This window comes from Thalassophryne amazonica, chromosome 12 (assembly GCF_902500255.1).
Source record: "Thalassophryne amazonica chromosome 12, fThaAma1.1, whole genome shotgun sequence".
Taxonomy (NCBI): Eukaryota; Metazoa; Chordata; class Actinopteri; order Batrachoidiformes; family Batrachoididae; genus Thalassophryne; species Thalassophryne amazonica.
The window spans coordinates 3950752-3977060 of NC_047114.1; the positions used below are offsets into that span (position 1 = coordinate 3950752).

Here is a 26309-nt window from a genome sequence, read left to right on the forward strand (position 1 = left end):
ACAATCGGCAGAGGTTCAACCTGTAGCGGCTCCGTCACCTCAGATCATTACCTCACACTGCCTCTTCTGCTGCTCCAGCGTGTCTTTGGGAAGCTTCTTCCTCTCTGTCTCCATGGTCAGACCCACGATGTACTCTTTGCAAATGGTGATCAGCTGCTGAGCCTGAAATATGTCCGAATGGTGACATCGTGCACGTCAGTAGTTTTACTCCCACAGGCGGACCGCAGTGTAAACTTTCAGCCGCGTTTGGAGACCAAGCTGATTCACAGCGGGCGCGACGCTCACCTCCGCGATCTCCTGTTTGTTATCCACCACCAGCAGCGGCACGGACAGCAGGATGACCTGGAAACGCTCCACGGCCTCCTCGAACCTGCCAGCCGTGGTCAGCTGGTAGCACTGCTGCAGGCGGGAGATGAGGTCAGAGAGGCGCAGACCCACGGCAGGCAGCCCCTGCTTCGCACCGCAGTCCTGGAGTTTAAATGATTAATAAAGTGATACGTATAAAAAAAAAAAAAAAACATGGAAGAGAGGGAGGGGGAAAAAAAAAAAAGAGGCACTGGATACACTTTTGTGAGATCTTGCAAAAAGATATCCAGTGCTGGTCTCTGCTACACCTCCTCACCCCCCACCCCGTGGGCCTTAAATGTCCGTAGGAAAACAAGCATTTTTCTGTAAAACTAAGCAATTTAGAGAAGCACACAATTAAGGAAAGCAGGTCAAACTATGTTTAACAGTTTAAAAGCCCACAGTTGTACCTTCCAGTTCCTCTGGGGGTGGCTCCGCAGGCAGGGCAGAGAGGGCAGCCCCAGATAACAGGTCCGACCCCTGGACACAGTCTGCATGAACAGCTGCTTGTAAGGGGCAAAGTTCACAACGCCGACCTGGTCATGGAGCAGCTGTGGAGGAAATGCAACCGGAACGTTACAAACAGCAAAAATAAAGACCTGGTTTTCAAACTTGCTCTTTTTGAGATGCAGCAGTCAAACACACAGTAGTGTTCAGAATAATAGTAGTGCTATGTGACTAAACAGATTAATCCAGGTTTTGAGTATATTTCTCATTGTTACATGGGAAACAAGGTACCAGTAGATTCAGTAGATTCTCACAAATCCAACAAGACTAAGCGTTCATGATATGCACACTCTTAAGGCTATGAAATTGGGCTATTGGTAAAAAAAAAAAGTAGAAAAGGGGGTGTTCACAATAATAGTAGTGTGGTATTCAGTCAGAGTTTGTCAATTTTGTGGAACAAACAGGTGTGAATCAGGTGTCCCCTATTTAAGGATGAAGCCAGCACCTGTTGAACATGCTTTTCTCTTTGAAAGCCTGAGGAAAATGGGACGTTCAAGACATTGTTCAGAAGAACAGTGTAGTTTGATTAAAAAGTTGATTGGAGAGGGGAAAACTTATACGCAGGTGCACAAAATTATAGGCTGTTCATCTCCAATGATCTCCAATGCTTTAAAATGGACCCAAAAAAAAACCAAAAAAAAAAAAAACAGATGCGTGGAAGAAAATGGAAAACAACCATCAAAATGGATAGAAGAATAACCAGAATGGCAAAGGCTCACCCATTGATCAGCTCCAGGATGATCAAAGACAGTCTGGAGTTACCTGTAAGTGCTGTGACAGTTAGAAGACGCCTGTGTGAAGCTAATTTATTTGCAAGAATCCCCCGCAAAGTCCCTCTGTTAAATAAAAGACATGTGCAGAAGAGGTTACAATTTGCCAAAGAACACATCAACTGGCATAAAGAGAAATGGAGGAATATTTTGTGGACTGGATTTTGTTTTGACCGTTGGGGTTTTACATAATTATTGTATGGCCTTGCCTTACAATATAAAGCGCCTTGGGGCAACTGTTTGTTGTGATTTGGCGCTATATAAAAAAAAAAAAATTGATTGATTGATTGACTGATGAGTAAAATTGTTCTTTTTGGGTCCAAGGGCCGCAGACAGTTTGTGAGACGACCCCCAAACTCTGAATTCAAGCCACAGTTCACAGTGAAGACAGTGAAGCATGGTGGTGCAGGCATCATGATATGGGCATGTTTCTCCTACTATGGTGTTGGGCCTATATATCGCATACCAGGTATCATGGATCAGTTTGGATATGTCAAAAATACTTGAAGAGGTCATGTTGCCTTATGCTGAAGAGGACATGCCCTTGAAATGGGTGTTTCAACAAGACAATGACCCCAAGCACACTAGTAAACTAGAAAAATCTTGGTTCCAAACCAACAAAATTAATGCCTCGCAGATGTGAAGAAATCATGAAAAACTGTGGTTATACATCTAAATACTAGTTTAGTGATTCACAGGATTGATAAAAAAGCAGTTTGAACATAACAGTTTTGAGTTTGTAGCGTCAACAGCAGATGCTACTATTATTGTGAACACTACCATCCATTTTCTTCCGCGTTATCCGGAGTTGGGTCGCGGGGGCAGCAGCTCAAGCAAAGCCGCCCAGACCTCCCGATCCACACACACCTCCCCCAGCTCCTCCGGGGGAACCCCAAGGCGTTCCCAAGCCACCCGAGAGATGTAGTCCCTCCAGCGTGTCCTGGGTCTTCCCTGGGGCCTCGTCCCAATGGGACGTGCCCGGAACACCTCTCCAGCGAGGCGTCCAGGGGGCATCCGGAAAAGATGCCCGAGCCACCTCAACTGACTCCTTTTGACGTGGAGGAGCAGTGGCTCGACTCCGAGCTCCTCCCGCGTGACCGGGCTCCTCACCATATCTCTAAGAGAGCGCCCAGCCACCCTGCGGAGGAAACTCATCTCGGCCGCTTGTACTTGAGATCTCGTTCTTTCGGTCATGAGCCAAATCTCATGACCATAGGTGAGGATCGGCACGTAGATCGATCGGTAAATCGAGAGTTTTGCCCCCCTACTCAGCTCTCTCTTCACCACGACGGTCCGATACAGCGACCGAACACCCCCTTTTCTACTTTTTTTTTTTTACTAATAGCTCAATTTCATAGCCTTAAGAGTGTGCATATCACGAATGCTTGGTCTTGTTGGATTTGTGAGAAGAACTCATGAAAAACTGTGGTTATACAACTAAATACTAGTTTAATGATTCACAGGATTGATAAAAAAGCAGTTTGAACATAATAGTTTTGAGTTTGTAGCGTCAACAGCAGATGCTACTATTATTGTGAACACCCCTTTTTCTACTTTTTTTTACTAATAGCCCAATTTCATAGCCTTAAGAGTGTGCATATCATGAATGCTTGGTCTTGTTGGATTTGTGAGAATCTACTGGTACCTTGTTTCCCATGTAACAATAAGAAATATACTCAAAACCTGGATTAATCTTTTTAGTCACATAGCACTAATATTATTCTGAACACTACTATAGTCCACACCAAATGCTGGTCTGGACTGGTTTTATTCTTAACATCAAAGCTCACTTAAAAAGAAGACCTGACACTTTAGCTACAATTTGCCAGAAGGTGCATCTGAGATGTAAGCCTGGATATGGCGTTTTGGTGAAAGAAAACCCTCCTCTGTACCACTTCAACATGAAGCTGTATAACTGAGGCTGGAGAATGCAAAACATACATGATGCACAATTTCTCCAATCACAGCCACAGAAGCCTGTAACGTCTGTGTTGTCTCGGTGTCTTTCCTCACTCTTCAGTTTTTGAGAACTGTCTCCTCCACACAGATTTACCATAGAGTGTCATATTGTTTGTATTTCTTCATAACTGATGTAAATAAAGTTCAAGACATATTCAGTAACTTGGAAATGTTCATGTATCCATCCCCTGACTTGTCTGAAGAAAATGACCAATAAAACTGATTATTTACAGGCATTATACCAAAGGGGCCCTTTACTTATCCAACCCATCATCTTGGCTTTTAGACATTTAATTTATATCAAGTTGTAGAGATTTACTTTCAGTTTGAGTCTAAAGAAGATAATTTTAGAATTTTTTTTTATAGAGAAGCCCATTTTCCTTTTTGTATTTGAAATTGGCATAAAGAAATAGTGTCAAATGCAAAACCAAGTTCCTTTTCCCGCTCATCATTCTCTTAACATATGTGTAGTTGTCTTGGCCAGATTTATTTTACAACCAGATGTCTTTCCCGATGGTGACCCCAAATGATTTTGTTTTATTATTATTTTTTATATTATAGACTAACTCGTCACCTGGGTTCCAAATAAATAGTTTGGCACAATACTCCAGAAAGTTTAAACAGAACCAGCTATAATAACAACAATAATAATAATAATGCCAGCATAGTTTGACTTTTCATCTCAGGTTTATTTTGAGAGAGAACTTAAAACCAGATGACCAAACAAAGCTACTTGGAGGAAACCAGGACCACAGCGGGAACTTACTCTCATCGCGGTCTCAAAGGAGCCGGCTAACATGTGGTCCACTGGCAGCTGGGAGTTGTTGCACCACATCTGGGTTGGACTCATGCCCTTAGTGGGTGGGACAAAGAAGCCCTCTTCTGCCCCGCCTCCTGCACCAAGCGGCACATCCTATTGGATAGCAACAAGATAGAATACTGAAGGATGAAAATTTAAAAGATCACAAAAAAAACAAAACAAAAAAAAAAACACCTACAGCAGTGAGAAGACACTGAACGCCTCATAATATATTTAGACTAAATAGTGACTGCGTGGTGTATAACAATGTGTAAATCTTCTCACCAGCTCTGGAGGAAGGTCCAGGTCTTCCTCCACCTCCCAGCCTCCCCCTTCCTCCTTCCCGACTCCTTCCTCCCCAAATCCTTCCTGGGCATCCATGAAGCCATCTGCAAGAGAAAATGGGGAAACAAAAAAACAAGAAATGTGCAATGATTTCTGCATGATGTGGCTCACCAAAATATATATAAGCTTTAAAATATTTAGTGTTTACGATGATTTACCGTCATCGAGCTGAAGCTCAGCATCTTCTCCCCAACCCTCACCTCCAGGAGCATCCATGTCCAGGTCAGCCGTCATCTGACCCGCCTTCCCTGCAGCAGAACACTACTGACCTCAGCCTGACAGTTCAAATGCTGCATGACTGCATCTGATCCAAACATGTTAATGTGTTCATTCTTAGTGTAACGTGGGCTTTGTACAGCTTGTGCCCAGTGAACATGCAGATCCCCATCAGAGCTGCTGTGGTGACCCTGAGCATGACACAAGAAGCCCTAAACGTCACTGTGGTGGTGGTGTACACGTGAAATAGGACTCACCCTTTGCTGCAATGATGCCTTCAAAGAATCCCTTTGACACAGTGAGCAGAGGCCAGTTGGTGTCCAGAGGGTTGATGGGTGGAGGCGGCTGGAGCAGCTGTGCATTAGGATCAATTTCTGGCACCTAAAGGACAGAAAAATGATCCCAGGGTCATTCTAGATCACATCACCCAGTGGGTCCCAGGTCACCCTCTCAGACTGGCTGGGTGTGTGTGTGTATTTTTATACAAAGATGATCAGAAAGACCTACTAAATAAATTTAAAAAATACCATTGAAAATGATCAAGCAAAATCAAAAATTAATTCAAATTTCAAAGGGCCGTATCTTCAAAACTATCAGGAACACAGACCTAATATTTGTGATTTCTGTATAAGAGCACATATAGATGTTTAGTTTTAATGCCAATCTGAGAGGGTGACCTGGGACCCGCTGGGTGATTTGATACCACAACTTTACCAAATTGGTGTGTCTTAAGGATAAATTTCAGAAGATGAAAACTCAAATATAAAAGACAAACATGCTTCTAACCATTTATAACTTATGTATGTGGGAAAAGCAAAAAACCAGCAAATGTGTTTGAGTGTAAAAGATGGAGTTTGTGTAGATGTATGAAGGCACTGAGGAAAGTTTCTTCAACACACACCGTCTCCTTCTCTGGTTCAAAGGTCTCCTTTAGTGCCTCTGCTTCTTCATCCAGACCGTGGGTGGCTGCAGTCAGGTAGGCCAGAGACTCTGTAAAGGACAGACATGAAGAACGTGGTCACGCTTCACAATTTAAACAGCAATTACAGATATACAGCATTTCTTCAAATACAACTGATAATTTATTTGTGGTTAGGGGCTAGCAAGCAATTACAACCATAGACAAAGAGCAGAGGCCACATTTGTTGCTGAGGCGCAAGAAATGCGGCCGCCATCTTGGACCAGTGATCGTAGTGATTCCATCAGAAGGCACGGTGAAGGTTTGATTTTATAATCTTGTTTGTTTTTTTTATCTTTCTATATTAAAGTTGTTTGTTCTTTGTTATTTTCTCTGCTCTGTAAAGTTTCCGGCCCACTAATGGTTTTCAATGTTAGCTGAAAAGCTACTCCACTGAAGAGAACATTACCTTTGCTAATTAGCAGCTAGCAGATGAGCAGAACTGTTGGTGCTTTCAGAACCCTTGGACATTCAGAAAGACCCGACAAAAAAAACTACTCTCCTTCCAGAAAATGCATTCATGAGATAACCTATGAGTCAACAACTACTTAGCCTATACCACAGATGAGCTAGGCTAACATTACCTTTTGGGCTAAATTAACTTGTCAGACATTTTGCTGATGTGCGGTGCTGCTACCTTAACTAATTGTACTTAGAATGTGACTATTTTACATACAGCAGTAATGTCTTAATAAAAATTCATTCAAAGATGCATTTTCCACATTAGTAACACTGTATGCCATGGCTGTGATGCTAACTCGGGTACCTCAAGTTGCTGAATTTCCTCACGAGTTTCCAAGCCTAAATTCCAGCTTGACGTAGCGTTGTTGGCATTCTTCCACGAGTTTGAGGGCAGATTCTCCAATCTTCTGAGGGTTCTGAGCGCAGGATGTGCCCACCACTGCATGCTAGCTAGCTAGCTAGCCACAACAATAGCGCTGAACACCAGTTAGCTTAACTTAGCCTGCCATCATACAGCTGTCTCACAATCATGATGAGCAGTAGTAATCTTGTTTGTGAGGTCAGCTAGCCAGTAAGTAGTAGCATACTGACACAAAAAGGTGCACATCTCCAGGCTTCTGGCCACGCCCACATGAAGGCATGCAAGATAAATGTGTTTATTTAAACCTCTGACTTCAAATCCAACAGCTCAAGATGGTGCAAAGCAACAAAACTGAGGACTGAACTTACTCTGTCCACAGTTCTTCAGGATCCGAACCCGTTCACCAACGTCTCCCAGGTACAGAGCCGCCTGGTAGTGACCGCTCATGTCCTTCCTGATTTCAGCTGCCAATCAAGAGCACAAGAAGGTACCAAACGTAAGAGCACGGCACCAAAACCGAGAGCATCACTACATCAGGTACCAGTGCAAGCTTCACGTCTTACCGATCTTCATCATCTTGCGCAGCTTGGCCAGGTTGCCGGTGATGAGGTAGAGGAAGGTGAGCTTGTCAAAGTTCTTGGTCCTCTGGTAGCACATTTCTACAACCTGGTGGTGACCCTGCAGCAGTGCGGCCTCACCCAAACGTTCCCAGCAGCTGCGGTCGTCAAGCGCTTTGGCTGCCTCCAGCGCCACCTGGAGTACAGACAAAGACATTGGCCAACATCTCAAAGGTGAAGCTAGCGAGCGCAGAAACAAAACACAGTGGAACTAATTAAATAGAGCAGTGACTGACAGGCTCACCTCAATGTTGCCGCACTCCAGAGCCAAGCTAAAGCGCGTCTTTTCATCTTTGACAAAGTGCAGCGCCACCTCAGGGTAGCCCTTCTTCTGCAGGTAGGCAATGATGGACTGGCCCACCAGTTTGGCATTACGCACCATGTGGAGAACCTAGAAGTCACGGGGGGTGAAAGGAATGAGCGCAAAGGAGGTTGGGCTACAAAAATCAAAGCTGGCCTTCAAACAGAACAGGAGCCACCTCACCTCATCATACTTGCGGTTGATCAGGGCGAGTTTGAAGCGGTATTCCGTGGGGTCGATGGTGAGAACGCGTGGCCTGCAGTCTCTGTCCAGGCAGTACACACTGTTGCCTCTCACACGGGTCACGTAAATGGGAAGATCCAAAGTTCTGATGATGCCATGATCACTGCAACAACACCAAAGGTGCGGTGTGAAATTCTGTTCATGTGCACGGTGCGCCGCTTTTCTATCATTTTTTTTTTCTTTAATCAGGAACAACAGCAAACAAAATTATTTCTGATCTACAGTATTTTCAGGACTATAGGTTGAGCTAGAGTGCCTTGATTAGAGAGGCAACATGACAAGTCAAAGGATAAACTCATGGTGCCTTCTTGGGTTCAAAATAATGTTCGCTGTTAATGTGTCTGCATGTAAATCCAGTTATTTTATTTATTCATTCACTGAAAATGTTGGGTTGTTGTGCATTTGGAGGCACAAACACACACAAGGGCTTCAAGATGTACAGATTCCCTTCAGATTGGAACAGAAGAAACATTTGGGAAAATAAAGTCAGCCGTGTGGGATGGAAGCCGACATCATCATCAAAGCTTTGAGAGGTCAATTTATTGTTCAGTCCCATGTACAGTAAAACTCACCTAAACCGTCATCATATAAACCAGACATTCACAGTCACTGGACCAAAAAAAAAAAAAAAAGTCCCAAAGTTTTTCTATTGTTTTCCATGTAATAAACACCGTATATAACGGATTTTTCGCTCACATCGGATAAAATGTCCCATCTGATCGCAATGCATTTCCATTAAACCCCTCAAATGTGGGGCCGGAATCATTTCTGTGATTTTAAAAAACAAAATTTTATTTTTTTCCACACTGTGCTCAGACTCAGAGCTGCAGCCTGATGTGCGCATCAGGTTGCGCACACTGATTACATTTTGATAATGCATCAAATACATTTGGCAGAAAATAAACTTTAGGAAATTTTGACCTGGTCATTAATGAGGTCCACGTCCCGATGCAGAATTCCCGTAGATGTTTGGCGCCTCCTGACTGTAACTAATCCATTCCAAACATCTCGCTCACATCGGATAAAATGTCCCGTCCGATCAATGTATTTCCATTAAAAATCCCGAGCAGTCGGGATGTGCACAGTAACAGAGGTACAAATTAAAGTTCAGCTCTGACACTCACTGACTTGAGGAAAGTGGGATCAGAGTTATTTCTGTGATTAAAAGTCTGACCGTTTATTTTTTTCAAACCGTGTTCAAACTCTGACCTGAAGCCTGATGTGCACCTGTTAAATCAGACAATTTTTTCTTTCAATCCTTCGTCTGCAATCATAGTTTTACAATGTGCACGATTAAAAATGGAATCCGAAAAGTCCTCAAATTTACAGCACGAAGTCGATAAAAGAGGAAAATGTTCAGCTTACCTTTGATTTACAGGTGATGACTGTACAAAGAAAAGATTGTTGAGGGTCAAATTAGTCCAGGGTCAAAATAGTCCAGAGATGGAGAACTTTATAACTGTCACACACGTCATTGTATGACACAGAGTTACAGAGCTGCAGCTGCACAAATCAGGCTTTAAATTAAATAAATCATGAATTGTAAATTTGATAGCTTAACTATTTTTATAGCACATATATTTTTTTATGTGTTGTTGTATGTGGCTAAATTATTAAAAAAAAATGTTGAAAACATTAAAGGTTCATTCAGTAGTTCAGCTCAGTTGGACCCAAAATGGCACCATGTTCTTGAGTTGACACTACTCTCTCTAATGAAGGCACTCTAAGTTGAGCTCCACCCCAGCACCAAGATGTTTGGCTGGTCCTGAAACTTATGTTTCAAAGTAACGTTTACAAATCCTGCATTATCATCTACGGCCACGAGATGACACCGTCTACACACTGATCTGAATGAGGTTCTGTCTGAGTCACTCTGTAGCAGGTGGTGATAACGCACCATTAAACTAGATGCTAACCACAGTTGCCCCTGTTCTGTGGAACGATCTCCCTATGTCAAAACAGATTCTGTAGAGACTTTTAAGTCCAAACTTAAGATGCACTTATTTTCCCTTTCGTTTGGCTACCATACTGGCATCGTATGTTATTAATTCAAAAAGAAAAAAATAATATAGCACCTTCAACTGCACCACAGACTAAAACAGTAAAATGTGGTCTATTAAACATTAGGTCTCTCTCTTCTAAGTCCCTGTTAGTAAATGATATAATAATTGATCAACATATTGATTTAGTTTGCCTTACAGAAACCTGGTTACAGCAGGATGAATATGTTAGTTTAAATGAGTCAACACCCCGGAGTCACACTAACTGCCATAACGCTCGTAGCACGGGCCGAGGCGGAGGATTAGCAGCAATCTTCCACTCCAGCTTATTAATTAATCAAAAACCCAGACAGAGCTTTAATTCATTTGAAAGCTTGACTCTTAGTCTTGTCCATCCAAACTGGAAGTCCCAAAAACCAGTTTTATTTGTTGTTATCTATCGTCCACCTGGTTGTTACTGTGAGTTTCAGACTTTTTGTCTGACTTAGTGCTTAGCTCAGATAAGATAATTATAGTGGGCGATTTTAACATCCACACAGATGCTGAGAATGACAGCCTCAACACTGCATTTAATCTATTAGACTCAAATGGCTTCTCTCAAAATGTAAATGAGTCCACCCACCACGTTAACCATACTTTAGATCTTGTTCTGACTTATGGTATGGAAACTGAAGACCTAACAGTATTCCCTGAAAACCCCCTTCTGTCTGATCATTTCTTAACATTTACTTTAATGGATTACCCAGCAGTGGGGAATAAGTTTCATTACAGTAGAAGTTTTTCGGAAAGCGCTGTAACTAGGTTTAAGGATATGATTCCTTCTTTGTTATGTTCTTCAATGCCATATACCAACACAGTGCAGAGTAGCTACCTAAACTCTGTGAGTGAGATAGATTATCTCGTCAAAAGTTTTACATCCTCATTGAGCACAACTTTGGATGCTGTAGCTCCTCTGAAAAAGAGAGCCTTAAATCAGAAGTGCCTGACTCCGTGGTATAACTCTCAAACTCGCAACTTAAAGCAGATAACCCGTAAGTTGGAGTGGAAATGGCGTCTCACTAATTTAGATCTTCACTTAGCCTGGAAAAAGTCTGTTGCTCTATAAAAAAGCCCTCCGTATAGCTAGGACATCTTACTACTCATCACTAATTGAAGAAAATAAGAACAACCCCAGGTTTCTTTTCAGCACTGTAGCCAGGCTGACAAAGAGTCAGAGCTCTATTGAGCTGAGTATTCCTTTAACTAGTAATGACTTCATGACTTTCTTTGCTAATAAAATTTTAACTATTAGAGAAAAAAATACTCATAACCATCCCAAAGACACATCGTTATCTTTGGCTGCTTTCAGTAATGCTGGTGTTTGGTTAGAGGTTCATATTATACTGTATTTGTTGTCTTTCCTGCCTGTTTTTTTTCCTGAGTTGTGGCTCCATCCAGAGATGGAGTGGTGTTTTCTGCAACCCTCCCGTCCTGTACACCGGCAACATTTCCTTGTTGACTTTACTTGTATGAAGCGCCTTGAGGCAGCTTTGTTGTGATTTGGCGCTATATAAAGGAAAATAAACTGAATTAAATTAAATTATGCCTTTTATTGTGGACAGTCTAAGGCACACGTGCACTAATCATGGTGTCTAATAAGAATCTTGATATGGCACACCTGTGAGGTGGGATGGATTATCTCAGCAAAGGAGAAGTGCTCACTATCACAGATTTAGACTGGTTTGTGAACAATATTTGAGGGAAATGGTGATATTATGTATGTGGAAAAAGTTTTAAATATTTGAGTTCATCTCATACAAAATGGGAGCAAAACCAAAAGTGTTGCGTTTATATTTTTGTTGAGTATATATATATATATATATATATATATGAGAAAGATTTATACAGAAACGGCTGAGTCAGAGCATTTTCCACCATCTTGGATTACTTTGTTCAAGCAAACAACCAGCTGATGTCACAATGCCTATGCACTCAGACTGGCACTCGTCATGTCGCATCACTCTGTATTTGCATAAAATAGACTTCAGGTCTATTTTGGGACCACCTAGCTGGTGGCCGTTCATTTTCAGTCAGAAAATGAACGTTAAGTTATTGCTTTGCCCCCGTTGCTTGTAGCTAATGTGACCGTAGACTTGGAGAATGACTGAAATTAATAAATCATGGACATAAACTCAAAGACCACACTCGAATAAACAGAGGGAATAATCTTCATACTACTCTGCACTCCAGTTGTGTGCACTTTGTGGGAGAGACTGAGCAGCAACAAGGAGGACAGTTAAGCTAAGTAAAGGCTAACTATGATGTTTTAAAAACATAAGAGTTTTAAAATGTTTATATATATTTCGTGAAGCAAACGTGCATTTTGAGTGGACTAAGGTGGTTGATAGAAACAGCACTCATGGCAGATGCCTTCAATCAGAGTTCTACTGTCTTCGTAAATCAGTAGGATTAGCTGCCTAATGACACCTGGCAGTGTGACTCACCCAGAGGTGAGGGCATATTTGATGTGGTTGGAGGTGGTGTAGATAAAGACGCCGCTCTCGTCCCAGGCGCCGCTCTTAACGCGGATGTTCTCGTGAATGTTGCAGAGACTCTCCAGCTTACGATTGCAAATCATGATGGCTGAAAAGACACATTTATACATCATCTCATTAAAAGTCCTCATCAGGTTTAAAGTATGAAAAGTAATCCAACTGTCTCACCGTGTTTAGCCAGAAGGGCCACGTGGCTGGTGTCCGCGCTCCACACCACATACTTCACCTTGGCGATCTTAACGGTAGCTAGTGAGCGTTTCTGCTGCACGTCGAACAGAGTGACGCCATCGGCATCACGCAGCAGCAGAGAGCCGGTGCCGGCGTAGAAGATTTCTTCACAACTCGGCACCTGCACCTTCTTCACAATTTCATTTTTGAGGTTCTTAATCAGCAGCTACAAAAAAAAAAAAAAAAAAAAAAAGACGGCGTATGAGCTAATAACAGACAAACGCAAAACTCTGCTCCTCACCAAAACACACGTTCTTTCAGTGATGCAGTCCTCCTGGTACCACTGCTTTTATCCACATCTACCTCAGAATTTAGTGTTCTGAGATGCAGATCACGCAACCTTTCAACACGTTTGGGAAAATAGGTTTGTTTTCAAGAAAGCTGTTAAACCAGCAGGTAGACACAGGCATAACAACAACTTACTGTTCAAGACATTAAAAACAAATTAATTATATACTGTATTTACTGGAGTATAAGTTGCACCTTTTTTTGGTGTTATCAGCTCTTTAATTTGGAATTTTTGTGGCTTGCTGAAGTATACTTAGTGTATTTTATTTAGTGCTTTAATTTCTGGGAAAATCCTGTACAAATAGTCATTAAAATTATTATTAATAACAAATGTGTGATTTTTTTTAATATACAAGTTGCACAACACTCCCAAACTATATAAAAAAAGAAAAACATAAGACATACTCAGAGAAATATGATTTGTGTGTGTGTGTATACATATATATAAGTTAAACTGGAATCTCACGATTGACTTCAGTGTATGTAATGAATGAATGCTTGTGAGTACAATGGTTAAATTGTTTTTTTCCCCCCAAGAACCTTCCATCTTTCAAGAAATGAAAATATGATTTCTATGACACCAAAATAAGTAATCATCAAGACAAAGTCTGGGTGCTATATACCACTTCCTCAAATCATGGATGCACTATTACAAAAAGGCTGTGGAGTTGTTCAATCCAATGAAACACGGAAACAAATAAAATGGTAAACAGAACCAAATTTCACTTAAAAAAGGAAATTGGTAAATCAATGGGACAAAAAAAAAAAAAAAAAAAATCAATGCAATGTGACAATCCACCAATCAAATGACGAGGTTCTATTTAGATGTTACAATACAAAAAATTGAAATAATTAAATCTATAAATTCTAAAGGAACTCTTTAGAATCTTGTTCAATATCAGCATTTTTTTTAAACCTCTCATGTATCCTCTTTCTCTGATCAATCAGAAAACATGACAATATTCAAATATGTAAATATGAGAGGCTAAAGATGTGTTAACTTTTTCCCAGAATGGTACCACAATGTATTGTTCATGTTAACTCCCAACACGTCAACATACTAAAATTAAAGTTACATTTCCACATTTTGTAGATGTGCACAGCAGACTTACAGAGTGCATTCGGTCCAGGACAGCAAACCTGTTCCTGGCTACCCAGACCGCTGTGAGACCAGAGGACCGCTTCCCTTCCGGAGCTAATCAAGACATCCAGCAAATACAAAACCATTAGAGCCATTCCACAGTATAAACAGCACAAACACGAGTATTAACAACATGTATTCAATGTGTAAAGACAACAGGTGAAAAATGTAAAACTGCAGGTTCATCAGATAAAACATGTCTTGATACCATCGGGGTTCTGAGAGTCACTTTCTTTGGGAATACAGTACAGGTCATAGGTGCTGTTCTCCAAGTTGGTTGCCCTCTGCAGGAAGGGAAGAAGATTACATTTATTTAAAAAAAGAAGGCACACACAAGACACTGCAGATTGTTTAATATACAGCACATTCTTTTTTGGATACTCACTGTGCAGAGCAGGACAGAGTTCTCAGCAGGATTGTAGGACATGCTGAACACCGGAAACTTAGACCCACTGAGAAAGAGAATGTTATTGAATAGAACAGCACCAAAGGTGAGAAAAAGCTGAATTAATTCTATCAGAATGTGTATGTGGACCTACTCTTGATTACTCCTCTAAATATTTAAAAAGAAATTCAATTCTGATGGAGCTGTCAGGAGTCTTGTGACAACGACAAGTGATGTAATATTGGAGACAATTTCCTGGGACATTTTACATTGTGTGCACAGATGTTCACACAAGGTAGAACATCTCAGTCCAACAGATCGCCCTCGTGTCAAAATAATGAGCCACAGGGTCCACGGTTCCTGCCACTGGTTGGTGCACACATCTGGATGCTGCTGCCAGCTTTTACACTTGCATGCAGTAAATACAGTATTTGCTGGAGACGTAAGCACAGAACAAAATGTCCAACTCAACAATAGACAAGTTACTTTGGAGAAGTAAAAGCTGAACTAGCTTATTTTTGCATAAATTACAAGTACATATATGCTGCAAGAAAAGTGCTCACATAGACTAAAAAAAAATAAAAAAAATTTTTTGTTTTTATAAACACTAACCTGCTCTTCCACACACACACGCTAATGCTGCATTCACACGTCCTATGTAAACTATCACACTGGCTGTCTGCAGCAACCGACAGTAAGCAATTACACAACATGTGGAAGGACAAACATTTATTTCACTGACAGATGTAGGACGACTATATGTGCATCGTGTTTTGTTCACCACTAAAACAGAACAGCAGGGCAGCATGGTGCTCAAGTGGTTCATGCACTTGCTTTAAAAAACAGAAGGCTCCTGGTTCAAAGACCACCTGTGCCCATCATGCATAGAATGTGGAGTTGAGCCAGCAAAGCATCCGGTGTAAAACCTGTGCCAAATCAACGTGCAGATCCATACTGGATCCACTGTGGTGACACAGAGCAATATTGGCATGCTCGGCGCCAGAAAGTTATGTTGGATCCAAAAGGACCCAAAAAAGACTAGGACCAAAAGTTATATTGGATCGGTTCCCACTGACCAATAGCGTTAGAGCTTACTGCCAATAGCTAGCCAATCAGAGCACGGCATACGAAGGTCAGGAACTTGCTGACAGACGCTGGTTGAAAAAATGGTAACAAACGTCAACAGCAGAAAATCATCTGCCAGCGAGGTTTGCTGAGTTCACAGAGGAGGAACTGGTGGAAATATTGAACTCCAAGGATGCCAAAAACACCAAGAAGGTAGACAAGCAGCACGCTACTGACGTTTTAGAAGCATTCATATGCTGTTCACAACAAAATAAATTGATCTAATTTACTTGACTCTTTGTTGTTTGCTTAATTTGGGAGGAAGGTGGAGAACATAATTGATGGATGGTAAGGAGTGCTCGGCTACGCCTCGTCCAATATAACTTTTCTTCATCCAATATTTCTCTATGTTGGACTCCTTACCATCCATTATTTGTATATTTATTTATTTATATACACACACACACACACACACACACACACACATACATACATACACACACACATATACACCACAACAAAAATATAAACGCAACACTTTTGGTTTTGCTTCTATTTTGTATGAGATGAACTCAAAGATCTAAAACTTTTTCCACATACACAATATCACCATTTCCCTCAAATATTGTTCACAAACCAGTCTAAATCTGTGATAGTGAGCACTTCTTTGCTGAGATAATCCATCCCACCTCACAGGTGTGCCATACCAAGATGCTGATTAGACACCATGATTAGTGCACAGGTGTGCCTTAGACTGCCCACAATAAAAGGCCACTCTGAAAGGTGCAGTTTTGTTTTATTGGGGGAGGATACCAGTCAGTATCTGGTGTGACCACCATTTGCCTCATGCAGTGCAACACATCTCCTTCGCATAGAGTTGATCAGGTTGTCAATTGTGGCCTGTGGAATGTTGGTCCACTCCTCTTCAATGGCTGTGTAAAGTTGCTGGATATTGGCAGGAACTGGTACACGCTGTCGTATACGCCGGTCCAGAGCATCCCAAACATGCTCAATGGGTGACATGTCCGGTGAGTATGCCGGCCATGCAAGAACTGGGACATTTTCAGCTTCCAAGAATTGTTTACAGATCCTTGCAACATGGGGCTGTGCATTATCCTGCTGCAACATGAGGTGATGTTCTTGGATATATGGCACAACAATGGGCCTCAGGATCTCGTCACGGTATCTCTGTGCATTCAAAATGCCATCAATAAAATGCACCTGTGTTCTTCGTCCATAACAGACGCCTGCCCATACCATAACCCCACCGCCACCATGGGCCACTCGATCCACAACACTGACATCAGAAAACCGCTCACCCACACGACGCCACACACGCTGTCTGCCATCTGCCCTGAACAGTGTGAACCGGGATTCATCCATGAAGAGAACACGTCTCCAACGTGCCAAACGCCAGCGAATGTGAGCATTTGCCCACTCAAGTCAGTTACGACGACGAACTGGAGTCAGGTTGAGACCCCGATGAGGACGACGAGCATGCAGATGAGCTTCTCTGAGACGGTTTCTGACAGTTTGTGCAGAAATTCTTTGGTTATGCAAACCGATTGTTTCAGCAGCTGTCCGAGTGGCTGGTCTCAGACGATCTTGGAGGTGAACATGCTGGATGTGGAGGTCCTGGGCTGGTGTGGTTACACGTGGTCTGCGGTTGTGAGGCTGGTTGGATGTACTGCCAAATTCTCTGAAACACCTTTGGAGACGGCTTATGGTAGAGAAATGAACATTCAATACACGAGCAACAGCTCTGGTTGACATTCCTGCTGTCAGCATGCCAATTGCACGCTCCCTCAAATCTTGCAACATTTGTGGCATTGTGCTGTGTGATAAAATTGCACCTTTCAGAGTGGCCTTTATTGTGGGTAGTCTAAGGCACACCTGTGCACTAATCATGGTGTCTAATCAGCATCTTGGTGGCACACCTGTGAGGTGGGATGGATTATCTCAGCAAAGGAGAAGTGCTCACTATCACAGCTGTCTGACTGCCTCATTGAAGGTCCTCAATGATATCATCAATGCTGTTGACAATAAGGCGTACTGTGTGGCTATGTTTGTTGACTTAGCCAAAGCTTTTGATTCTGTGGACTTAAACATCTTGATGGATAGGCTACGGGAGACAGGTTTTTCAGACAACTCCATTACATGGTTTAAAAGCTTTTGCTCTGGGCATATGCAGGTGATGAGAGTTGAAGGGCTCTTCTCAGAACCCCTACATCTTCAAAAAGGTCTGCCTCAAGGATCCATCCTAGGCCCCACCCTGTTCAATATTTAAATAAATAATATCACATATGCTGCCAGTCAGTGTCAAATGCATTTGTATGCAGATGACACTATCCTGTATGCGCATAGTCCCCGTTTCAACACTACTCTGTCTTTGCTCCAAGACAGCTTCATTTCACTTCAACATGTCTTTTCTGAGCTTCAACTTACGTTAAATACAAGAAAAACCAAATGTATGTTCTTTAACAGAAACCTCCCGCTCCCTGAGAGTCCAGGCAAAATTGTATCCCGGACGGATCAGAAATTCAGACTGTCTCGCACTATAAGTATCTAGGTGTATGGCTTGATAACTCTAGTTTTTGAAACCCACATCATTAATCTGCTCACCAAAGCAAAGGCGAGAATTGGCTTTTTATACCGCCACAAAAACACTTTCACTCACCCAATAAGAGAGCTTTTGGTAAAAACTATAGTTCTCCCCATCCTTGATTATGGAGACTTAGTTTACAGAATGGCATCAAAGACTTTGCTCCACAAACTTGATGTTGTATATCATGCTGCCATACGCTTTGTTACAGGTGCACCTTTCACCATGCACCACTGTGACTTGTACTCAATGGTGAAGTGGCCCTCTCTCCACACGCGTAGACAAATCCATTGGCTATTGTGTATTTACAAAATGTTTGATTGGCTTGGCTCCATCCTATTTGAGCTCTTTATTAAACATCCACACTTCTAGTCGCGCTCTCCGCTCCAGCACTTACATCAGTTTGGTGGTCCCAAAAGTTCGCACAGTCTTTGGTCGCTCCTCTTTCCAGTTTTCTACAGCAAGTGACTGGAATAACTTACAACAGTCTCTAAAGCTTAGTTTGTTTTTACCTCCATCTACTTTTAAAAACTCAATTTCTAACATTTTACAGGACCACTGCACGTTTTTAATAATGTATATCTTAATTCTTAACATTTTCTGTTTTATTGTTGTTGTTTCTACAGTTTTACTGTATGTTTTTCACTGTTGTATGTGGAGATTGTGAATCTGTTATTCAGTCCTGCTGTTGTGTTGCCTCTTGTCCAGGTCGTCATTGTAAATGAGAAAGTGTTCTCAATTGACTTACCTGATAAAACATTGAATAAATAAAATAAATAAACAGATTTAGACTGGTTTGTGAACAATATTTGAGGGAAATAGTGATATTGTGTATGTGGAAAAAGTTTCAGATCTTTGAGTTCATCTCATACAAAATGGGAGCAAAACCAAAAGTGTTGCATTTATATTTTTGTTGAGTATATATATATATATATATATATATATATATATATATATATATATATATATATATATATATATATATATATATATATATATATATATATATATATATAAAAAACAGGAAGCTGCAGCTCTGAATGATGCTTAAAACGTTACCTTTTTGTAATGTTGCACCTAATTTCTCTATAATATCACAAGTTATTACTGTAGACAAATCTGTTTCTCTGCAATAAGCTTGTTCAGGTCTCGCTGCTCATCTTTACCCTCCATTAAAACGGAACTCAACATCCACTTTGTCCTTGTTGTGGCAAGCACAAAACTTAATGTTTAACCACATGTCCCGCAGCAGTGCACAGCTGCTGCTCTGGAAAGATGATCCCGTCCTCCCCAAGCTGAACGTTCAGTTTACGAGCTGCTGTCATCGTGTGAATGCAGCACGTACCTGCGAAGCTGCATGACCGCAGTGTCCTTGCTGCTGTTGAAGTCGAGCTGTCGGAGGAAGCGGTCCTTGACATAATACAGCATGTTGCCGTACACGGCGTAGGCTGGACGCTCGCGCTCCAGCTTAAACACAATCATGCCGCTGTCATGACCTGAAGGACAGAAAAGACCATCTTAGCACTCCCGCGTAAAGGTGGAAGTCCTGTGTCGGCCCTGAGGCCCGTCTGTGCCCTGAGTGGTGAGAGCATGTGAGAGTCTACGGCGTCCCCTGGACAGGATGCCAGTCTGACGCAGGGAAACAATTTTAATGTGCATGTCCACAGAATACTCAACACGGACTGACGTACTGTTGGACAGATGAAGTCCTGTGGCGTTCACTGCCATTTGTCAAAACTGGTTACTGATTGTACCAACAGAGGGGAAAAAAGACAATCACGTGTCTTGGAAAGCCAAGATTCAACACCTTACATCTACTGGAAGGACAACTTAGATGGCTGCATTACATGAGCGAAGAACGGCGCCAAAGGTGCTGGTGCAAGCTCGCTCAAACCAGAAGTGCCAAATTTTGACTCCACAGTGAAACAGGAATGTCAAATGTTGAACGCTTCCTGGACCAACAGTACGAGAGATTAACCTGTTTTTCAGTAAGTTGTTTTTGCTGTGGTATATTTATCCTCTGTAAGGATTTTGTGTAACTTTGTCTCAATAAAAAAAAATTAAAAAATAAATAAAAAGAAGAAGAAAGAAAGAGGCGATCTTGCACGAATAGAGATCTCATGGGAATTCAGTGGACAATCGACACTAAACAGGAAATGCTGAATGTTGAGTCAACACTGAAACCGGGAACGCTAAAGCGAGAGGTGGCGCTCACCTTGACAGCTCACGAGGTCAGTCAGTGACTATTTAGTGTGTATATTACATGAAGGTTTTTAGCCATGCTAATGCTCCCAGAACCATTTTCTGTAAAAAGCCTGAAGGACCTGAATGAGATGGTGAGGACCTTCCAGGCATTTGAGAGGCAAATCAAGAAAAATGCTTAAAAATGCAGGCGGTTAAGAGAGCTGTAGTTGGGAAGGGGGGTTCTGGGGGGCTTAGACACAGAAGCTGAAGGTTTTTAGCCATGCTAATGCTCCCCAGAACTTTTTTTTAATGGGGGGGGGGGGGGGGGTGTCTGAAGGCCCTACATGACAGTGAGATGGTGAGGAGCTTCGCTCGTTCATGTTGGCAACATAATCATATTACAGCTGGACAGTCCTGAGGATCAGAGACACAAAGGCAATTCCGGGCAGAGTGAGAGTTTTACAATTTCAGTGTCAGGTGGGCCAATATTTTTAGAGCTGCGATCTCAAATATCAGTGTTGAATGTCGTGGACTAGCATGACACCAAATCAGAAAATCAGAGGGTGGTGAACTTTTTTTTTTTTTTAATTAAATGCAACCGAATTATAAATGTCGACAGGACAGTCAAACCTTGATCAAGTGTATGGAGATGAAAAACACAAGATGCTCACCAGCAGCAAACAGGTTGAGGTTTGGGTGAGCTCCCAGCACCCAGAATCGATCATGGTCCCGCCTGAAGGTCTGCACTCCGGTCCTCTTGGACATATCCCAGACTCGGATGCTCTTATCCTCAGAGTTGGACAGGATGAGTTCCTGGCGTGGATGGAAAACCGCACACGACACATTGTTGTAGTGACCACGACACGTATCCAGCTCCCACGCTTTGGATTCTGGGCCAAAGGAGAAGCAGAAAAAAAAAGGGCACTGTAACCATGAAACATCAGACAGCTGGAAAAACAATTAAAATCAAATGCAGAAAGCTAAGTTTTTAAGCCGGCACTGACAGGTACAACTATCATACAAAAGAAGGTCCAGCTGGAAATGGTGGCGGCGTAGACCAGAAGTCATCAACAGGTACAAACTCGACTCAGATTAAAATGAAAACTCACCGTTCATTCTCCATATCTTGACCTGTCTATCATCAGCTCCAGACACGATCAGAGGCATGCTGGGATGGAAGGCTGCCCAGTTGACACCCCGGTCATGACCCTACACACAGAAAAGTGACCTTCAGCTCACCAAAGTCAAAACCCATCACCTGCGGCAGCACAATGGAGAAGGAACTACAGAAGTTCAAGGAATGGTTTGATTCCAACAAATTGTCACTTCACTTTGGTAAAACAAAGTATCATATTTGGTAATAAGCCCAGAAACACATGTAGAAGTTTAAGAGTACACTGTTGAAACCGAACTCATAAATGAAACTAAATTTCTGGGGTATTTATTGATGATAATCTAAGTTGGAAAACACAAATTATGTTAAATCTAAAATGTCAAAGATTATTGCCATCTTGTATAAAGCACAAGACTTCCTCCCCCAACACTCATGAGTTACCTTACATCATTCATTACTTGTTCCATATATGGCCTAGTGAAGTTTGGGGAACCACCTACAAAACTAACACAAATCCTCTATTTTTACTTCAAAAGAAAGCCATAAGAATTATTTGAAAGAAACCATATCGTGAGCCAACAAATCTATTGTTTGCCCATTTGCATATTTTGAAATTTTGGGATTTGATTGATTATATCATAATACAAATTATGTTCAAAGCACAAAATAAACTTCTGCCACTACATGTCCAGGACCTGTTTAAAATGAGAGACTCAAGTTATAACTTACAAGGCACATTGTTATTTCAGACATCAAAGATACAAACAACTATACAAAGTCATTGTGTTTCTGTTTAAAAGACTCTACAGAAACTATTTGATTGCTCGTTATACTATGTTAAATTAGATTTACTGCTTTTGTTTTGGTGTACTGTTGCTTGTATGTTTGTGTTTTTGGAATTGTATTTCAGAGATCAATTTATATTTATTAGGTAGGGGTGCCAGAAAAAAAAAAAAAAAAAAAAAAAAAAAAAAAACATTCACATCCGAATCGCGATTCTTATTTATTACAATTCTGAATCGATCCAAAATGTCCAAGAATCAATTTTTAAAAAGCATTTTTTTTTAAAACATTTTCTTGCTTACTCACTGCGCGTACTGTTTGTCAGGCAACAGCTTCTGTACTACAGCGTCCCTGCAAGGGGAGGGTCCAGCGTGCTTAAAAACATTTGTGAGCTGCAGCTTAGCATGGCGGATGAAGAGCTAATTCAGCCAGCACCGTCTTTGCTGAAGGCAAATGTTTGGACGCATTTTGGATTTTATTATTTGATGTGTAAGAAGGAGCTTGACATAACTTATGCAGTGTGCAAAATCTGCAAAATGAAAGTCAAGTACTTCGGAAACCAAATCCGTAAGCCCACATGCTACGCTATCACCCGGAGCTAAAAGAGGGGCGCAGCGGTCTCTGCCGACTACTGACCAGCGCTTCGCTAAACTGCCAGCCAACTCTGAACGAGCAAAGCAGATAAGTAAATTTACATTTAGAATCACTTGATTAACCTTGTAAAGCTGCATTTTCTTAAACATAAACATTTATTAAGTAATAACTATTTCTCAGAGCTCTTTGAATCAAAAATCGATTCAGAATCGAACCGTCACCCCAAGAATCGGAATCGCATTGAATCGTGAGTTGTTGTACAATTCACATCCCTATTATTAGGTATATGTATAATTATTTATATACGTATGTACAATTTTTATTTTTAATTCTTTGGTTAAAGGGGTAGGTGTCTACAAGCTTGCTTCTACCTTTACCCTTTTGTCTGCATGGGTACACTGTTGGACTATTTTTGCTCTTTGTATGTTTTGTTGATTTTCTTTGGATCCATGTGTGCAGAATTTCATTCAGTCTGAGGTCAAAGGCTGAAGACACCAAGATCAATAAAGTACTACTGTATTTTCTGGAGTATAAGTCACAGTGAGTGTTTTTCTTTTTTGCTACTTTAGGAAGTCCTGCAAGGCATATTTTTGCTGTGATGTATGCATGGTGAAAAATACTGCATTATCATTTATGGCCAAAAGATGGCACTGTTTTACATGCATGACAAACTGCTCCTGTACATGTGGACAAAGTTGGTCGTACCTCTGTAGTTTATGTACACATTTTAATATATGGTCAAAATGCAAACAAAGAAACGTTAAGTCAAAGTATTTTTTTTTAAATGCTCAAAGTTATTTGACAACAAGAACAAAACAAAATGCTTTCGTCAAGTGAAAAAAATCTTCACATCAAATGTATGCTCGGCAGTTACTGGCAACCTGAATTTACAGTTAATCATCACTTTTACAGCCAGTTTTCTTCAGACAAGTCAGGGGGTGAACACATGAACATTTCCACATCACTGAAGGTGTCTTAGACTTTTATAACAATATTTAAGGAATATAAACTGTACGGTACTGCATGGTGAAGCAGTGTGGTGGAGGCAGGTCTCAAAAACTAAGGGGTCGTGCATGAAGGAGACAAGTGACAACCCTGAAGAAGACTTACTTAAAAAGATGTACAATTTCAGCTATAGTTTGCAAGAAGGTAAGTGAGAGATACAAACCTAGACTTCCATCTTTTCAGCTCCACTTCACTATGCGTTTTGGTGCAACAGATAAAAGTTGCACTGTGCACAATTTCTCCAATCACAGTCACAGCAGTCCATCACATCTTTAGTTGTCTGGGTGTCTTATTGGCTTTCCTCACTCATCTCTTTCTTGCACAGTCACTGTTTTTGATAACTGCCTCCTTCAAAGAGATTAAACATACAATACCGTATGGTTTGTATTCTGTAAAGATTGGTATAAATAAAGTCCAAGACACATTCAATAACGCAGAAATGTTCATCCCAACTTGTCTGAAGAAAACCACCTGTAAAAGTGGTGATTAACTGCAAATTCATCAAAGGGTGTCAATAACTGTGTCCAGCATACATTTAATGTCAGGAATTTTTTTTCCCCCCCTACAAAGCATTTTATTTTGTTCTTGTTGCCAAATAACTTCAGTTTAAAAAAAATATTCTGCTGAAACAAAACTGTTTTGTTTGCATTTATCTCTGACCATATATTAAAATGTCTGCATAAAATATAGGAGTACCAACAATTTTGTCCACGTGTGTATACTGAGTGAGTTTATATATATATATATATATATATATATATAAAATGAACTACAAAACTAAACTTGCAAATTTATATGTAGAAGATCCATCATAAACATCTGCAAGCATCTTTTTCCTTTTCTCTCAAAAATTCTTGAAAGGGTAGTTATAAAACAGCTAACTGATCATCTGCAGAGGAATGGTCTATTTGAAGAGTTTCAGTCAGGTTTTAGAATTCATCATAGTACAGAAACAGCATTAGTGAAGGTTACAAATGATCTTCTTATGGCCTCAGACAGTGGACTCATCTCTGTGCTTGTTCTGTTAGACCTCAGTGCTGCTTTTGATACTGTTGACCATAAAATTTTATTACAGAGATTAGAGCATGCCATAGGTATTAAAGGCACTGCGGTGGTTTGAATCATATTTATCTAATAGATTACAATTTGTTCATGTAAATGGGGAATCTTCTTCACAGACTAAGGTTAATTATGGAGTTCCACAAGGTTCTGTGCTAGGACCAATTTTATTCACTTTATACATGCTTCCCATAGGCAGTATTATTAGACGGCATTGCTTAAATTTTCATTGTTACGCAGATGATACCCAGCTTTATCTATCCATGAAGCCAGAGGACACACAACAATTAGCTAAACTGCAGGAATGTCTTTCAGACATAAAGACATGGATGACCTCTAATTTCCTGCTTTTAAACTCAGATAAAAAATGAAGTTATTGTACTTGGCCCCACAAATCTTAGAAACATGGTGTCTAACCAGATCCTTACTCTGGATGGCATTACCCTGACCTCTAGTAATACTGTGAGAAATCTTGGAGTCATTTTTGATCAGGATATGTCATTCAAAGCGCATATTAAACAAATATGTAGGACTGCTTTTTTGCATTTACGCAATATCTCTAAACTTAGAAAGGTCTTGTCTCAGAGTGATGCTGAAAAACTAATTCATGCATTTATTTCCTCTAGGCTGGACTATTGTAATTCATTATCAGGTTGTCCTAAAAGGTCCCTGAAAAGCCTTCAGTTAATTCAAAATGCTGCAGCTAGAGTACTAACGGGGACTAGAAGGAGAGAGCATCTGTCACCCATATTGGCCTCTCTTCATTGGCTTCCTGTTAATTCTAGAATAGAATTTAAAATTCTTCTTCTTACTTATAAGGTTTTGAATAATCAGGTCCCATCTTATCTTAGGGACCTCATAGTACCATATCACCCCAATAGAGCGCTTCGCTCTCAGACTGCAGGCTTACTTGTAGTTCCTAGGGTTTGTAAGAGTAGAATGGGAGGCAGAGCCTTCAGCTTTCAAGCTCCTCTCCTGTGGAACCAGCTCCCAATTCAGATCAGGGAGACAGACACCCTCTCTACTTTTAAGATTAGGCTTAAAACTTTCCTTTTTGCTAAAGCTTATAGTTAGGGCTGGATCAGGTGACCCTGAACCATCCCTTAGTTATGCTGCTATAGACTTAGACTGCTGGGGGGTTCCCATGATGCACTGAGTGTTTCTTTGTCTTTTTGCTCTGTATGCACCACTCTGCATTTAATCATTAGTGATTGATCTCTGCTCCCCTCCACAGCATGTCTTTTTCCTGGTTCTCTCCCTCAGCCCCAACCAGTCCCAGCAGAAGACTGCCCCTCCCTGAGCCTGGTTCTGCTGGAGGTTTCTTCCTGTTAAAAGGGAGTTTTTCCTTCCCACTGTCACCAAGTGCTTGCTCACAGGGGGTCGTTTTGACCATTGGGGTTTTTACGTAATTATTGTATGGCTTTGCCTTACAATATAAGGTGCC

The 26309-nt window shown here is 41.1% G+C and overlaps 1 protein-coding gene across 1 annotated transcript in view; it reads right to left on the reverse strand.

Annotated features, from left to right (window-relative positions):
* Positions 1-26309, reverse strand: part of copa (COPI coat complex subunit alpha) — a 35817-nt gene that overhangs the window by 1317 nt on the left and 8191 nt on the right. Inside the window, exons 8-27 of the mRNA XM_034184109.1 lie at positions 21420-21519; positions 20982-21200; positions 19472-19622; positions 14460-14526; positions 14283-14358; positions 14046-14128; positions 12586-12811; positions 12367-12505; positions 7824-7986; positions 7584-7730; positions 7286-7475; positions 7091-7186; positions 5843-5931; positions 5199-5322; positions 4884-4973; positions 4666-4769; positions 4348-4494; positions 756-896; positions 286-468; positions 52-162 (exon numbers count right to left, since the gene is read on the reverse strand). Of these exons, the coding sequence (XP_034040000.1) occupies positions 52-162; positions 286-468; positions 756-896; positions 4348-4494; positions 4666-4769; positions 4884-4973; positions 5199-5322; positions 5843-5931; positions 7091-7186; positions 7286-7475; positions 7584-7730; positions 7824-7986; positions 12367-12505; positions 12586-12811; positions 14046-14128; positions 14283-14358; positions 14460-14526; positions 19472-19622; positions 20982-21200; positions 21420-21519 (2646 nt within the window). The remainder of the gene's footprint in view (positions 1-51; positions 163-285; positions 469-755; positions 897-4347; positions 4495-4665; positions 4770-4883; positions 4974-5198; positions 5323-5842; positions 5932-7090; positions 7187-7285; positions 7476-7583; positions 7731-7823; positions 7987-12366; positions 12506-12585; positions 12812-14045; positions 14129-14282; positions 14359-14459; positions 14527-19471; positions 19623-20981; positions 21201-21419; positions 21520-26309) is intronic.